At 36.3% G+C, this 16,188-nt stretch overlaps 1 protein-coding gene across 1 annotated transcript in view; it reads right to left on the minus strand.

Annotated features, from left to right (window-relative positions):
• LOC127882130 (transketolase-like) overlaps window positions 1–16,188 on the minus strand; it is a 48,532-nt gene that overhangs the window by 21,119 nt on the left and 11,225 nt on the right. Inside the window, exon 3 of the mRNA XM_052430593.1 lies at window positions 5,943–6,056. Coding sequence (XP_052286553.1) covers window positions 5,943–6,056 — 114 coding nt within the window. The remainder of the gene's footprint in view (window positions 1–5,942; window positions 6,057–16,188) is intronic.

Consider the following 16,188-nt stretch of genomic DNA (forward strand, 5'->3'; position numbering starts at 1 on the left):
AGAGTTGTTTTGTCAAAATATCAATTGAATCTAATCATAAATAAAGAAGTTATGGCAATTTTAGCAAAATTAAATAATTTGACCTTGAGAGTCAAGGTCATTCAAAGGTCAAGGTAAAATTCAACTTGCCAGGTACAGTACCCTCTTGATAGCATGAAAGTATTTGAAGTTTAAAAGCAATAGCCTTGATACTTTAGAAGTAAAGTGGATCTAAACACAAAATGTAACCATATATTCAAAGTTACTAAGTCAAAAAAGGGCCATAATTCCGTAACAAGAGGGCCTGAAAGGCCCAAAGTCGCTCACCTGAGATAACAAGATATTAATGGGAAAAATATTCTGACCAAGTTTCACGAAGATCGGAAAATAAATGTGGCCTCTAGAGTGTTAACAAGGTTTTACTATAGCCATATAAGAAAAAATGCCCCACCCCCTGGCAGCCATGTTTTTCAACCAACCGGCATCATTTTTGAACTCATCCAAGATATTATTGGGATGAATCTTCTGACCAAGTTTCATGAAGATCGGACAGTAAATGTTGCCTCTAGAGTGTTAACAAGATTTTACTACAGCCATATAAGGAACAAGATGTGTTTGTGAAACACAATGTCCCCCTATATGATGTTTGACATTGTAGGATGACATTGACCTTGTGAAGGATGACCTTGACCTTTCACCACTCAAAATGTGCAGCTCCATGAGATACACATGCATGCCAAATATCAAGTTGCTATCTTCAATATTGCAAAAGCATTCATAAAATAAGCGATTTGGGCCACATATATTTGACCTCTGACCTTGAAGGATGACCTTGACCTTGACCTTTCACCACTCAAAATGAGCAGCTCCATGAGATGCACATGCATGCCAAATATCAAGTTGCTATCTTCAATATTGCAAAAGTATTCATAAAATGAGCGATTTTGGTCACATATAATTGACCTCTGACCTTGAAGGATGACCTTGACCTTGACCTTTCACCACTCAAAATGTGCAGCTCCATGAGATACACATGCATGCCAAATATCAAGTTGCTATCTTCAATATTGCAAAAGTATTCATAAAATGAGCGATTTTGGCCACATATATTTGACCTCTGACCTTGAAGGATGACCTTGACCTTGACCTTTCACCACTCAAAATGTGCAGCTTCATGAGATACACATGCATGCCAAATATGAAGTTGCTATCTTCAATATAGCAAAAGTTATTGCAAAATGTTAAAGTTGGCGCAAACAGAAAGACAGACCAACAGACCAACAGACAGACAGGGCAAAAACAATATGTCCCCCACTACTATAGTGGGGGACATAAAAATGCCCCGCCCCTTGGAAGCCATTTTTTTCAAGCAAACATAATTATTTTCGAAGTCATCCAAGATATCTCTGAGCCCAATCTTATGACCAAATTTCATGAAGATTGGACAATAAATGTGGCCTCTAGAGTGTTAACAAGGTTTTACTATAGCCATATATAGCCATATAAGGAAAAATGCCCTGCCCCTGGTGGCCATGTTTTTAGAGCAACCAAAACCATTTTCAAACTCATCCAAGATATCATTGGGACAAATCTTCTGACCAAGTTTCATGATGATCGGAAAATAAATGTGACCTCTAGAGTGTTAACAAGGTTTTACTATAGCCATATAAGGAAAATAGCCCCGCCCCTGTGGTGGCCATGTTTTTCAACCAACCGGCATCATTTTTAAATTCATCCAAGATATTATTGGGATGAATCTTCTGACCGAATTCCATGAAGATCGAACTATAAATGTAGCCTCTCATCCAAGATATCATTAATACAAATCTTCTGACCAAATTTCATTAAGATTGGACAATAAATGTGGCCTCTAGAGTGTTAACAAGGTTTTACTATAGCCATATTAGGAAAAATGCCCCGCCCCCTGGCGGCCATGTTTTTCAACCAACCGGCATCATTTTCGAACTCGTCCAAGATATTATTGGGATTAATCTTCTGACCAAGTTTCATGAAGATCAGACAATAAATGTGGCCTCTAGAGTGTTAACAAGATTTTACTATAGCCATATATACCCATATAAGGAAAAATGCCCCACCCCTTGGCAGCCATGTTTTTCAAGCAAACGTTACCCTTTTCGAACTCATCCAAGATATCATTGAAACCAATCTTCTGACCTAATTTCATAAAGATTTGACAATAAATGTGGCCTCTAGAGAGTGAACAAGGCAAATGTTGACGTCGCACAACGGACAACGCACGACGGACGAAAGGCGATCACAAAAGCTCTGCATGAGCACGTTGTGCTCAGGTGAGCTAAAAATGACAACCAGAGTTATGCAACTTGTCCTTTACTGTCCCCTTATGATAGTTTGCGAGTTTTCCAAGTATGAAAGCAATATCTATGATACTTTAGGGGTAAAGTGGACCAAAACACAAAACTTAACCAAATTTTCAAGTATAAAGGGCCCATAATTCCAACAAAATGCCAGTAAGAGTTACATAACTTTGCCTGCACAGTCCCCTTACGATAGTTAGTAAGTGTTGCAAGTATGAAAGCAATAGCTTTGATACTTTAGGAAAAAAGTGGACCTTAACACAAAACTTACCAAATTTTCAATTTTCTAAGTATAAAAAGGGCACATAATTCTGTCAAAATGCAAGCCAGAGTTATCTAACTTTGCCTGCCCAGTCCCCTCATGATAGTTAGTAAGTGTACCAAGTTTGAATGCAATAGCATTGATACTTTATGAGTAAAGTGGACCTTAACGCAAAACTTAACCGGACGCCAACGCCGACGCCAAGGTGATGACAATAGATCATAATTTTTTTTCAAAAAATAGATGAGCTAAAAAACTCAATTTTTCGATGATTCAAGGGCTGTTACTCAGGAATGACCTAGTCAATTGGGATGATTATCGAACTTGACCTAGATCTTATGACCTTACAAATTTTCATGAAGTGTGGCGGAGATCCTATGAAATTTGCTTGAGATATTTAGCGGAAATGAGAAAAACCGCAATTTTTCGATGATTCAAGGGCCGTAACTCAGAATTTTCTGGGTCAATTAGGCCGATTATCGAACTTGACCTAGATGTTATTGCCTTACAAATTTTTATGAAGTGTTATTGAGTGGAAAGGAGAAAGAAAAAAAACGCAATTTTTCGATGATTCAAGGGCCGTAACACAGGAGTGTCTCGGTGAATTCGGCCGATTATCGAACTTGACCTAGATGTTATTGCCTTACACATTTTCATGAAGTTTGGTGAAGATCTGTTGATAATTGCTCGAGTTATTGAGCGGAAACAAAAAGAAACAAGATATGTGTTTGTCAGAAACACTATGTCCCCTTTTGCGCTGCTTTGAAGCTATATATTTGACCTTTGACCTTGAAGGATGACCTTGACCTTTCACCACTCAAAATGTGCAGCTCATGAGATACATATGCATGCCAAATATCAAGTTGCTATCTTCAATATTGCAAAAGTTATTGCAAATGTTAAAGTTGGCGCAAACCAACCAACAGACCAACAGACCAACCAACCAACCAACAGACAGGGCAAAAACAATATGTCCCCCACTATAGTGGTGGGGGACATAATAAAAACAATTTTACGATGATTCAAGGGCCGTAACTCAAGAGTGTGTGGGTCAATTTGGCCGATTATCGAACTTGACCTAGATGTTATTGCCTTACACGTTTTCATGAAGTTTGGTGAAGATCTGATGACAATTGCTTGACTTATTGAGCGGAAATTAATCCGGACGGACTAACGGACTGACTAACTGATTGACTAATGGACTGTGTGATTTTAATATGCCCCAGAACCTATGTTCTGGGGCATAAAAAGGCATCTAGTGCCCATTTTCGAGGATAACATTTAGCTGAAAAAATGCATTTTTAAATCAAAATTTGAAAGGAAGTTTACATTTGAAAGATGATATTACATATATATAAGAAAGTTAAGTATGTAATGAATGAACACTAATTATCCATAAATAGGAAATGCCTTCAGAGTTTTTGTATTCTTTGGCTGCATTTATACCAATTATAGGGTGAATTAAATTATACCAGTTAAAGCCAATTATACTTTCGAAGTCGGGCTAAGGATCGAAAGTTCTCAAAATACATTGGGAAATCATCAAGGTGAGCAGGGTTTTGTGTGGTTGTTGTTGTTAATCATCAGAATAGTTAAACAAGAGGGCCATGATGGTCCTGAATCGCTCACCTGACTTACCTTGCTACATCAACTTAAATTCTATCAGACCCATATACAATCCCAAGAAAGATTTCATTTATTAATACATTCTGACAAAATTTCATTAAGGGGTGATGAAAACTGTGACCTCTTTCATCTACACAAGGTTTTACTAGAATTAACCCGGTGACCTAATTTTTGACCCCAGATGACCCATATACGATCCAAAATCAGATATTATCCAGATAAACATTCTGACCATACTTCATTAAGATCTGATGAAAACTATGACCTCTATTGTCTACACAAGGTTTTTCTATGATTTGACCTAGTGGCCTAGTTTTTGACCAAAGATGACCCAAATACAATCCCAACCCAGATTTCATCAAGATTATATCAAGATAAACATTCTGACCATACTTCATTAAGATCAGATGAAAACTATGACCTTTATTGTCTACAAAAACGTTTTTTAATTTGACCTAGTGACCTAGTTTTTGATCCTAGATGACCCAAATTCAATCCCAACACAGATTTTAATAAGACAAACATTCTGACAATATTTCATTAAGATCTTATGAAAACTGTGACCTCTATTGTCTACACAAGGGTTTTCTATGATTTGACCTAGTGACCTAGTTTCTGACCCCAGATGACCCAAATACAATCCCAATTCAGATTTCATCAAGATAAACATTTTGACCAAATTTCATAAAGATTGGATGAAAACTGTGACCTCTACTTTCTACACAAACAAATTGTTGACGGTTTTTCTATTATTTGAACTAGTGACCTAGTTTTTGACCCCAGATGACCCAAATACAATCCAAACCCAGATTCCATCAAGATAAACATTCTGACCAAATTTCATAAAGATTGGATGAAAACTGCGACCTCTATTGTCTACACAAGGTTTTTCTATTATTTGACCTAGTGACCTAATTTTTGACCTAGTGACCTTATTTTTGACCCCAGATGACCCAAATACAATCCCAACCCAGATTTCATCAAGATAAACATTCTGACCAAATTTCATAAAGATTGGATGAAAACTGTGACCTCTACTGTCTACACAAACAAATTGTTGACGGACGCACACACAAACACACGCACACAGATGCCGGACATCACACGGTCACATAAGCTCACCATGTCACTTTGTGACAGGTGAGCTAAAAATTGGGCATAGTTGTGTGGTTCACAAAGATTAATTCATCCACAAATGTACAATAACCAGCAATCATAACCCATTCGGAAAGGTGAAGACCTTTATTTGTTGTGACATGCTGGAGTTGTTTAAAAGAAAATTAATGTTGTTTGCTTGTAAAATGAGTAGTTTCCATCTAATTAAATCACTTAAAACTGATTAACAGTAGCGCTACTAGCCATGTTAAGTGGCTGCAATCTTTGCTTATAGCAGCAATGCTAGTCATGTTAAGTGGCTGCAATCTTTGCTTACAGTGGTTATACTAGTTATGTAAAGTGGCTGCAATCTTTGCTTACAGCAGCGATAATAGTCATGTAAAGTGGCTGCAATCTTGCTTACAGTAGTGATACTAGTAATGTAAAGTGGCTGCAATCTTTGCTTACAGCAGCGATACTAGTCATGTAAAATGGCTGCAATCTTTGCTAACAGCAGCTATACTAGTCAAGTAAAGTGGCTGCAATCTTTGCTTACAACAGCGATACTAGTCATGTAAAGTGGTTGCAATCTTTGCTTACAGCAGCGATACTAGTCATGTATAGTGGCAGCAATCTTTGCTTACAGGTGTAGGGTGGCCCTCCAGATCTGAGGAGAGTTTTCGTAGGTTGAGAAGTTCCTCGACAGAAAACAGACCCGCCTCCGCCCAGGCTGCGTACAGGATGGGGCAAGCATGGCCCTGAAATAGATATGAGCTTGCTCTGGTATTTGGGTTAAGTGTCATCCCGGATTGGCCTGCGCAGTCATCACAGGCTAATCAGGGGCAACACTCTGTCTTTATGGGTTTTTTTTCGTTTAAGCGTAGTCTCTTCATTGTGAACATCTAGTTTGGGAAAGTTTGGAAAGATGCGCAGGCTTATCTGGGACGACACTTTAACCACATTTATATTACCCTGTTCTCCCGATGTGAGACTTATACATGTACATAAGTCTTTGGGGGAAGAAGAGGAGAATAGTGGTGAAAGATGGCAGAAAATAATCTGTTACAGGGTTTTAATAATTGTCATAGTAACGGGTTACCAAACAAAACATGAGCAGTATTGCCAAAGTTCATGATTTAGGCTTCTAACCCACCCTCAATTAACTTATCTGTATTAAACAATTACCTTATATTTACTATGTAATTATCCCCACACTTTTTGAAAAGCGTGGGGATATTGTGGTTATCTCCGCCGTCTGTCCGTCCATCCGTCTGTCCGTCCGTCCACTATTATCCTACACTATTAGCACTAGAACCTTGAAACTTACACATATGGTAGCTATGAGCATATGTGCAACGGTGCACTATTCAGAATTTTGATCTGACCCAGGGGTCAAAAGTAAGGGGGGTTGGGGTGGGGCTGGGTCAGAGATTTTCACTTATTTTTATGCCCCCCGTATGGTGCATTGGCCATAACTTTTGCAATATTGAAGATTGCAACTTGATAATTGGCATGCATGTGTATCTCATGGAGCTGCACATTTTGAGTGGTGAAAGGTTAAGGTCAAGGTCATCCTTCAAGGTCAAAGTTCAAAAAAACAAATCCAAGGGAAGTAATAAGCTTTAAATGGAGGTAAGTAAATAACCTGCCAAATGATATAAACAATTTAAATAAATCAAAGCGGGGCAGGAGGGGGCATTGTGTTTGTTCATCCTTCAAGGTCAAAGGTAAACAAGAAATGTGTTTGTCAGAAACATGTCCCCTTCTGCGCCGCTTTGATTTAGTTTAATTTTCTTCATCATTTGGCAGGTTCAGATAATTATCTCCCTTGGATTTGTTTTTTTGACCTTTGACCTTGAAGAATGACCTTGACCTTTCACCACTCAAAATGTGCAGCTCCTTGAGATACACATGCATGCCAAATATGAAGTTGCTATCTTCAATATTGCAAAAGTTATGGCAAAATGTTAAAGTTGGAGCAAACACACAAACAAACAAACCAACATTCTAACAGACAGGGCAAAAACAATATGTCCCCCACTTTAGTGGTGGGGGACATAAAAAACAAATCCAATGGAAGTAATAAGCTTTAAAGGGAGGTAAGTAATAAACCTGCCAAATGATAAAAAAATTAAATAAATCAAAGTGGCGCAGGAGGGGGCATTGTGTTTCTAACAAACACATCTCTTGTTTTATGTTATTTTACATTAACTTCTTCATTTCTACACCGATTCACTTCCAATTGATACTGGACATCTCTTATGACAATACGGTCAATCTCAACTATGCATGGCCCCATTACCAACCCTAGGGTGCCCCCTGGGTCAAACATGCGGCGTGGGGATACGCGTCGGCCTCTGCCCGCGCCATTTCTAGTAATTAATAGTATTGCAGGGCCCCTAAATTTACTGACAAAACTCTTATTCTTCTACACAAAAAAGTAATGAAAACACTCTGGAGAAAATGTAAGTTAATATACAAATATTAGTGCTGCAACAATACGCCAAAAACCGTATTGCAATATATTGTCAGTTCAAAAACCCGTATTGCAATATATCGCAATATATTGCTAACTTGTACCAAAATTATAACTTGCCAATTACCCAATAATCCCATAAATTCCAATTTTAAAGCAAATTCTGGTAAATATTTACTATAAATGTGCTCAAGAATAATAAGAAACACAAACATTTGCAAATTTTCTTAAGTATCAAATACATTTTTGCAATTGTTACTATTTAAAGATGTGATGAAATAACGTCCAACCGGGGCGTTTTTCCCGCTGAACAAGCGTAATTCAGCTGACGATGTTCCCGTTTTTATACAACACAAAATACACCCATACTTTCCATGCGACGTTCTACATGTCTGTATAATTTTCGCGCGCTTTTTATTGAGACAAAGGATAAAGCACTTTTTATTTGACGCTATAATTTTTTATTGTCGCGTTAGCATTCAAATTTGGAAGCGTGTTTCCGAAATTCGGATTACAAATAATGCTCAAATCAGAATCGAACGAAACATTTACAGCTGTGCGCAATTAATTCAACGATAATCTGTTCAAAAGCATCGAATGAATGCTCCCATGTAACAATGCTACTCCGTATAATACACTTTTTAGAATGCTTTTTTTACGTAAAAAATAATTTACACTGCTTTGTTTTGTTTTCCTTTTTATCATTATTTCGGATGGCTTTTCTGGACGAAATGTGAATGAATTTTTGTAAAATTTTCGTACCGGTATGATGAATATCATATCGCAATACAATATGCGGATTGCGTATTGCGATATATACCGATATACCGGTATATTGTTGCAGCCCTAACAAATATATACCCGTTATACTTTATATTTAGTTTATGCGCTCAATCTAAAACAAGAGCTGTTTGTAAAACATGCATGCACCCCATATGGGCTGTCAGTTGTAGTGGCAGCCATTGTGTGAATACATTTTTTGTCAATGTGACCTTGACCTTTGACCTAGTGACCTGAAAATCAAGAGGGGTCATCTGCCAGTCATGATCAATGTACCTATGAAGTTTCATGATCCTAGGCCTAATTATTCTTGAGTTATCATCAGGAAACCATTTTACTGTTTCGAGTAACTGTGACCTTGACCTTCGACCAAGTGACCTGAAAATCGATAGGGGTCATCTGCCAGTCATGATCAATGTTCCTATGAAATTTCATGATCCTAGGTGTAAGCATTCTTGAGTTATCATCCGGAAACAATTTTACTGCTTTGAGTCACTGTGACCTTGACCTTTGACCTAGTGACCTGAAAATAAATAGGGGTCATCTGCCAGTGATGATCAATGTACCTATGAAGTTTCATGATTCTAGGCGAAAGCATTCTTGAGTTATCATCAGGAAACCATTTTACTGTTTCGAGTCACTGTGACCTTGACCTTTGACCTAGTGACCTGAAAATCAATAGGGGTTATTTGCCAGTCATGATCAATGTACCTATGAAGTTTCATGATCCTAGGCGTAAGCATTCTTGAGTTATCATCCGGAAACCATTTTACTATTTCGAGTAACTGTGACCTTGACCTTTGACCTAGTGACCTGAAAATCAATAGGGGTCATCTGCCAGTCATGATCAATGTACCTATGAAGTTTCATGATCCTAGGTGTAAGCATTCTTGAGTTATCATCCGGAAACCATTTTACTATTTCCAGTCACTGTTACCTTGACCTTAGACCTAGTGACCTGAAAATCAATAGGGGTCATCTGCCAGTCATGATCAATGTACCTATGAAGTTTCATGATCCTAGGCCTAAGTGTTATCATCCGGAAATCATCTTATGGACGGACCGACCGATGGACCGACCGACATGTGCAAAACAATATACCCCCTCTTCTTCGAAGGGGGGCATAATAACGGATTTAATGCATATGTGTAAAGTGTTATCCCGTATTACCCAGGTCAATTTGCACATGCTAAGTAGGGACGACACTTTCTGCATAAACTGGACTTTTGCTAATAAGATACTAACTTTAAACCCAAAATTCCATATGGCGGAAAGTGTTGTCCCGTGTTAGCCTGTGTGGACTGCACAGGCTTATCTGGGAAAACACTTTAGGCACATGCAATAAAAAAAGCATTTTACCAGATGGCTCATATTAATCATAAAAGTGGGTCAAATGTCATTACTATTTATTACACAAAAGGTTTGAAAGGCCGCATAAACTGTCTAATGAGGTTAAAATCATGTCAAACATTTGGTGAATCTGTCTAACATGCTTGCTACCTGGAATCTTGTTTAATGCAACCAGTACTTGGTTTTATGTTTTCACAATACATGTAATACAAAATATCAATCAATCAATCAATACCATAATCAACAAAAAACTGCACAGTTTTTAACAAGAACCTCTGAGTAGCTGGTAACTGATTATCAATTCTACCAAAATGTTTGTGTTACATGGAGATTATTTGAACATATGATACTTGTAACATGGATTATGTGACATATTCATCCATAATTACTAAAATGTTCATTATAAAGGGGAAAAAAACATTAAATGAATCATCACACAATCAGACCACCCAACCCGGCAGTTGAAACACTTACTATATCCTGTATATAATAGCCTTTTAAGTTTTCCAACACAAATATATTCCTGTAGTGGAGTACTCCAGTTTTTGGATAATCAAACATTTACCTGTTATAAGGCAGGCTATATAGGATTTGAACTTGACCCTAAATTGTTCAATACTCAAGCTGGGTGCAATACATACACAGATTTCAGTGATTTTTCTTCGCTTTATATTTTACAGCCTGTGCCTTTTTGATTGGGAAAAAAAGCGCGATAGACCCGGAAATTAGGAAAAATTAAACGTTTTTAATATGATTATATAAAATAACAGTATACCAATTGTTCATAAGTGCATGTTCAACTGCTTTCTAAAATTCATATTATTAAGTGCTAGGGAATTATATTGCTTTATAATAAGCTTAATAAACTAACTATTGAGTTTATTGAAAAAGTTTGGCATTTGGTGGAAATTTTGGTCTGATATTTGGGAAAAAATGTTGTTTTTTGCCATTGGGAAACAGCCTGTAAGAGGCTGTAATTTTGGGCCAAAAAAAATCACTGTATTTACTGAACATGAAATGACATTCTGTAGGGACGTTTTTTCGCGAACAATTATCATATTCAATCTTATAAGCAAACCATTATGTTAATAATCTAACTGCATATCAGCCCTGATTCTTACCATTTTAACTTGTTATAATTGCATTTGTAAACATATGAGCCTCACTATTAGAAAATGGGGTAAAAAACATGTGCGTGAAGTGTAGTTCCAGTGTGCATGAAGTGTATTCCCAGATAAACTTGTGCAATCTGCACAGGCCAATCAGGGACGACACTTTCCTCTAAACTGGATTTTTGCTAAAAAGAGACTTCCTTTAAACGAAACATACCATAAAAGTTAAAAGTGTTTTCAATGATTAGCCTGTGCAGACTGCACAGGCTAACCAGGGACAACATTTGGATTAAGCTCCATTTTCCCAGAACAAGGCTCATATTTAACACCTTATTTATTAAAAGATAACAGAAACATTCTTCTTAAATCTGTAGACAGGTTGTATATCATTTTAAAAGTGAGAGTACACCTCTAATAAATTTCTCAGGTTGTATATCATTTTAAAAGTGAGAGTACACCTCTAATAAATTTCTCAAGTATTTGACTTGTCATTCCAATCATTAAATAAATAGACCTGATGGCAATACAAGGTCACCTCTGTTTTAGTAAAGGTAACAGTAATTCTTGTTTGGCAACACAAAGTTGTGTTTAACAAGTTTTAATGATTATATTTGCATCTTAATAGCAAAATGACTAGCCTTATACAGAGATTTTTATACAGGCTACGCTTCGGCATGAACCTTATAATCAGTGTTACATGATCAAAGCATTTTTCTCTTAATATATTATTGGCCTTTTTTTTATTTTAACTGTTAAATCAACTGTTTCAAACATTTTAGAATTAAAAATGTAGGTTATCATTCCAGAATATAAATCCAATCCATTTCATTTTGTTCATTTATTTGTTATTGTTTGATTTTTTATGTCAGTTTTAATGCATGGATTTTTCTATTACATTTGTTTAATTATTGCTTGAATACTTGAGAGCTTTAGTTTTTAGCATAGGTGCGTTTACGCACCTATGCTTATGGTATATACCACATTTCGAAAATCCACATCGATCGGTTGCCCTTTATGAAGCCTTACCTGATCAAAAATCAGACGAAATATCTATTTAATTTAGTATATGGTCATTCTTACAATTTTTTTTTGGAAACGTTTTTCTAACGTTTTCTTCCAAGAATATTGCTGACACCGTTTTTAGTGAATTTTTCTAAGACCGTTTTATGTCAAAAAATCTTCTTATAACCTAAAACAAATTTCGTTCGTAAAACAATTCTATCTGCACTATAAATCTCAATCTCCTACGCAGTGGCCTCCCTTATACTAGAAGTTACTGACCGGGCGAAGCAAGGGAAGTAACTGCTGTGAGGAGTTTCTATAAAAAATCTGCATTCAGAACTCAATCTGTTGTGCACGTCTGCATCTAACGCTTACCACAAGTTTTGAGACAAATTCTTGACGCAGACGAATAGGGTAGCGTCTATTTTCATTTGTGAAAACAATAGTTCGATACAGATCTGTCCGTGCTTAAATTTTGAAAGGCTTGGGTAATTATTTTTCATAAGCGTTTCAAACACTGATGTAAATGGAAAGATTATCTATTTAAATAGTCGGTAATTGTTTGAAATTATTGATTTGAGAAATTCGCGGATGGCGATATCGAACTACATTATACCACGTGACGCCATTCTTCCCTGTATCTTGCACCTATGCTTTTAACGCCATCGGCGCTCTCGTTCATGTAAGTTGTTTTATGTTTATGTAATTTTCATATCTTAAATGAACAAGAGCTGTGTTTGTGAAACACAATGTCCCCTACTGCGCTTTGAAGCAGAACAGAAGCTATTTAAGAGAATATGGTATATTTTTTAATGTAAAGGTCACAGTGACCTTGACCTTTGACCTAGTGACCTCAAACCATGTTTGATTGTAGATCTCAATGAGATGCATGCACATGTGAAGTTTAAAGAACATACATGTATACCAAAGAGTTTTCATTTTATGAGCAAGGTAAAAGTTTTGGGACAGACACACACATACAATGACAGACAGACAGACAGACAGGCGGGCGGGCGGGCAGGCAGGCAGGCAGGCAGGCAGACAGGCAGACGGACAGACACACAGACAGACAGACACAGACAGACAGACAGACACAGAAATGTACTTTAAAATTCCATTGCCTAGCTAATTTTACCAAACTCTTCCGAGGTGAAGTTTTACATGTACAAGAAGGGCACTAGGGTCAATCATCAGATATGTCGTCTGCTAAGGGTCACTTGTGTAGAAATGGAAACACTTTTGCAACATCAAACATTTTTCATATATTTTTACATCTTTGGTGTACTTTTATAGCATATAATATCGTGAGCATTTTGTTGCAGGATTTCCTCAAAGTATATTTTAGCATGTTAATAACATGGTATCCATCCATTTGAGGGCTTCAGATAAAGGAAGGATTTAAATATAAAGTGATATATAATATTATATTTTGTCACATTGTCAAATGTGTTCATGACTACATGTATTGTGGTGTATTGAACAATTATAACATTCCATTTAAGATAGATGATATAGATACCAAGACTTTTAGTAAGACTAGCAAATAGGGACACATTTTTGTTGATCTTCCAGGAATGAACTTTAACTAAAAATATATTTAAATCAAAATAAACTAATAAAAAAAATGGTATTTTAGAACTTTACTTTTTTAGTCGTTTGTGGTTGACGGTCCCTTTTATTATACTTATGGAAATGGGAAAATAATGTGACCATAAACAAAAGTGTGCATTTCTCTGTGACTGTTAGGTATTTTATCATTACAAACATATAAATTTATAAACATACAACAAAACAGACATGAATTTGGGAAAGAATGTCAAATGGTATCAATGAATGTATAATAAAACAAGAGATGTGTTTGTCAGCAACACAATGCCCCCTACTGCGCCGCTTTGATTTAAATACTTTTGTTTTTGATTGTATCCCTTTAACAAATAATATTACACCTCAGAGATATTGGTCCTTCTATATCTATATGACCGGTTTCAGTCTATAAAATGCGATAGAGGAACCTAATAGTATATGGACCGGTTACTATTTTTTGTATATGGACCGTTCAGGGTTACACACCACTCAATTTGCACTGTTTTACTGTAAAATGACGTCATTTTTTTAACGAAATGACGTCATTATTCCTGCGAAATTCTTCAGTGTATCTCTTTTCAGGGTTTTTTTTTAACTAAGAAAGTGACGCCGATATTCGGCGTCTTCCCCTACCAGAATTTTTTTCCCCTAAAAATACAATTTCCCCAAAATATAATACATTTCCTCAAAGAAATGTTTGTTTTCCTTTGGGTCAGTCCACACTTATCGAATTTGTACCATGTACAACGATCCCTCTCTCTCCCAACGAAAACACAAAACTGGGATCCCCAGTGATTCTAAATATAGCAATTAAAATACGTCATGGAAATTTTATCCGGGCAACTGACTGTGACTATTTCACTGGATTCCGATCTTGCGCGAGTAGGGTATTTCGTCAATTAATTACCGGGAACCAGTCGAATTTTCATCCGGGTTATGTGGAAGACAATATGTTCACGGTGCCTATACCACCTGACTTTTTAAGATCTGTGTGGGGAGTAAAATATCAACAAAAGCGCGACGCAGGTAAGATTTTTAAGCATTACTTTTTAAATATTTTACCATTTTTAATGGGATAAAGTGGAGAGCCTGCTCATTCATGAGAGTTTTCTATAGGTATCATAATTTTATCAAACAAAAAAGTATTTTTTCAATAAAGTGCAACCGCGTTTGAACGGTTAGTAAAAGGTAGGATCAGTGTGGGGACATTATTTTATTTTGACACAGAAACATCACATCTGGAGAAATTAAGAAATAAACTTTATGGGCGGAGCTTACAATATATCATTTTGCATTCATGTTCAGGTTTCTGTTATATATTTACGAAACAAAGTTCAAGAAAAATGTTCTTACAGAAATATGATCTGTGTGGTATACGTTTTAGAAGGATCTGTGTGGTTCTATTTCAGTTCTATTCAGTTGTTTTTAAAAAAATGCTTGTCAACAATGTATTTGAAACTGGATTTTTAAATGCGATAGCATATATTACACATAATGGCTATACATTATTGTATTAAATGTCATTGTTATTTTGGCGCCAAACACTACTGTCACGTGAAGTAATGTATCGTATATTATTTTAAATATTATATTTGCTTTAAGGTATGGCTCAATTCTCCGAATGCGGAAAAAATGTTGAAGAACAGAGCTGGGCTATTGCGCCACACTAGGAGACACGCTAACTCTGGAAACTATTACTGCTGTGGGAAAGCATTTCAGGTAAGATTAAATACCTTAAAAATAGTTACATTTTTAATCAGTTATACTAACAAACAGATGAACGGATTTTCTTGAAACAACACAAATATACAATATATCTTATCTATCAGGTTATCGTATATTTTGAAATATCTCAATAATTGTCAAATTGTTGGTAATTTAAAAATAACGAACGCGTGTCATCTGATACTAACAATTTTGAAATAGCGTGTTTACCCACTGAAATGTCACGTGAATAAAATAGTTTTTTTTTCTCAGGATTCCTACAATCTTAGAAGGCATAGGGCCTCAAAGCACGAAGGACCCAAATGTCATGTACAGTGCGGCAGGAGCTTTGCGGACAAGTACCTACTCGCGGCTCACGAGAAAAGTGCAAAAAAGATGGATTGGTGAAAAGTTACCAATGTGGGTTGGCAGTTAGGAGTGAGAATGACCTCAAAGAGCACGTCAAGACCCACCTGCCGGACATGTGTTATAGGTGTGAGGAGTGTTTTAAAACGTACCAACGCAAAACAAATCTTTCTCGAGACGTGAGGACCTAACATAAATCCGTAAATACCGATAAAAATCATAATAGTTTACAGTTTGTCTGTGTAATTTGATTATCGTAGTTCGTTATTTTTTACGTTGTTTTATTTTAACTTTACTTTTCAAAATGATTCTAAAGTTATCCTAATTTGATAAGTTTGTATGTTTCATTTAGTTCGTTTGTGTGTTTCTGTTGAAATCATTCTCAAATAATTGTGCAATAATTTGGATTTACGTTATTCATTAATATATCGAATCTGTGATTTGTGTTATCGAATCTGTGATTCTTTTTTAATTATAACTTGATTAAAGTTTTGCGATGTTTTTTTCGTTGATTTC

Source organism: Dreissena polymorpha, chromosome 5 (assembly GCF_020536995.1).
Source record: "Dreissena polymorpha isolate Duluth1 chromosome 5, UMN_Dpol_1.0, whole genome shotgun sequence".
Lineage (NCBI taxonomy): Eukaryota > Metazoa > Mollusca > Bivalvia > Myida > Dreissenidae > Dreissena > Dreissena polymorpha.